The sequence below is a fragment of the Pteropus vampyrus genome, unplaced genomic scaffold (assembly GCF_000151845.1).
Source record: "Pteropus vampyrus isolate Shadow unplaced genomic scaffold, Pvam_2.0 Scaffold124, whole genome shotgun sequence".
In the NCBI taxonomy this organism is placed as follows: domain Eukaryota; kingdom Metazoa; phylum Chordata; class Mammalia; order Chiroptera; family Pteropodidae; genus Pteropus; species Pteropus vampyrus.
The window spans coordinates 1,560,903-1,562,623 of record NW_011888905.1 but is presented as its reverse complement, the minus strand read 5'-3'; the positions used below and the strand labels follow the sequence as shown (position 1 = coordinate 1,562,623).

The window sequence follows — 1,721 nt, the reverse complement described above, 5'->3', positions numbered from 1 at the left end:
GCGTTCGGCCGGCTCCCCTCCGGGTCCGGGGCGGGAAGGACGGGCGGGCAGGTGAGGGTCAGCGGGCACCGAGCGTGCCGGCCGGGGCCCGAACGCCTTACTTGGGCAGATGAGGGCTTCCTTGGCTGTGATGCTCTTGTTACAGGCGTAGCACATGGTCATGCCCGACACGGAGATGGTGGTGAAGAGGTGCCCGTTGGTGTAGCGGGCATCCTTGGCTTCCTTCATCTTCTCCTTCTCCCGGGTCTGTGGGGGGGGGGGGCGAGACCCAGGACGTGAGGCCGGGAGATGCCAGAGCGACAGGCCACGGAGGAGAGCCGGCCCGCGGACGCCGCGGACGCCGCTGCCTACAGCGGAGCCTGCCGCAGCTGTCCGCACGGACCCGGCCGGCCCGACCCACCTGGCCTCTGCGGCTGGGCTGCCTTCTGTTGCCACTCATGTCCCCGGCTCGAGACCGGGGCGTCCTCGTGCCACCTCCCAGCCCTGGCTCTGCTCGCCCCCAAGCTGCTGCGCTGTCTTCTCCGAGCCGGGGGAAGATGCACCGAGAGCAGGCAAAGCGGAGGGTGCCAGCTCACCAGCGCTTTCGAATCTATGGGAGCTAGCTCCTCTCATAACCATGACAACGGGGGCTGGAGCGCTGTCTCCTGGCAGGCAGCGGGGGGCAGGAGAGCCCCTTGTCAGACTGGTGAAGGGGGCAGAGGGCCTCCACTGCCGCCCCCAACCCAGAGCCAGGGTCCCGACCCTCTGACGCGCACACGCGCTGGCTCAGCCAAGGTGCGTGGGGCTGTCTGCGGGCGGCAGCTTGTCCCCCGCTAACCCCGAGGGAGGAGGAGCCTGGGTTTGGTCCTGGCCACGCCTCCTCTCTAGGCCATTTAAGGAAGCCGAGCACCTCAGCTGCTCTCCTTCCCCACAGGAAGTCTCTCCTTGCGCCTACCTCTGACCCCTCTGGTTCCGCCCTCCAGAACCTGGGGAGCCCCTCGGCTCCTCCTCAGCCAGTCAGTCCCTCCCACCCTAGGAAGTCCCTTCTGGCATCCACCCTCTGTCCTCTGGCCACAATGTCTGGTCCCCGTGGAGATAGGGCACGCTCAAGCCCTCCTGAAAACCTGTGAGCTCAGCCCTCTCTCCGGCTCCCCCTGGCCTCTACAGGCCAGGTCCTCCTCCCTGGCCTCGCCTCTGTCCCTCCCCAAGCCTCCGGGCCTCCACCAAGGTGTGAGAAGACGGGTATCACCCTTCCCGCCTATCCCAGGGCCTTCCCCAGCGGCCACCTCGGATCCTGGACTTCCCCTCCGCCCTTAGAAGATGGGGAGCAGGGCGGTAGCTGACAAGACAAGCCTCCAAGGGTTACGGCCCCTCAGAACCAGTGAGCGGATCAGAGTGCCGAGGCTGAGCGCGTGAGCCCCAAGTCGGAGGACACGGCTGGGGCCCTGGGGCAGAGCATTAGGACTTGGGGACGGCCCTCAGGCTGGGCTTCCAGGCCTAGCCCTGCCCTAGCTCTAGCCACCAGAGCAGCTGGGGTGGGGGAGGTGCAGGGACTCACTGATCTGGTGCTTGGGGAAAAGAGGAAGTTAGAGGGGGTGAGTCAATCCACAGGGCCAGAGGGCACTGGGCCACCCAGAGCTTGCTGGTGGCAGGGCTTGCTGGTGGCAGGGCTTGCTGGTGGCCTGGAGCCTTCTCCCTCCACCTGCCCTCTCTGCTCCTCCTCCTTCCCTTCCTATGTCCTG

The 1,721-nt window shown here is 66.9% G+C and overlaps 1 protein-coding gene across 1 annotated transcript in view; it reads right to left on the bottom strand.

The window, feature by feature from the left end:
- The window catches only part of ARHGEF2 (Rho/Rac guanine nucleotide exchange factor 2), a 22,945-nt gene that overhangs the window by 14,399 nt on the left and 6,825 nt on the right, over positions 1–1,721 (bottom strand). The window contains exon 2 of the mRNA XM_011366392.2: positions 102–246. Within this exon, the coding sequence (XP_011364694.1) occupies positions 102–246 (145 nt within the window). The remainder of the gene's footprint in view (positions 1–101; positions 247–1,721) is intronic.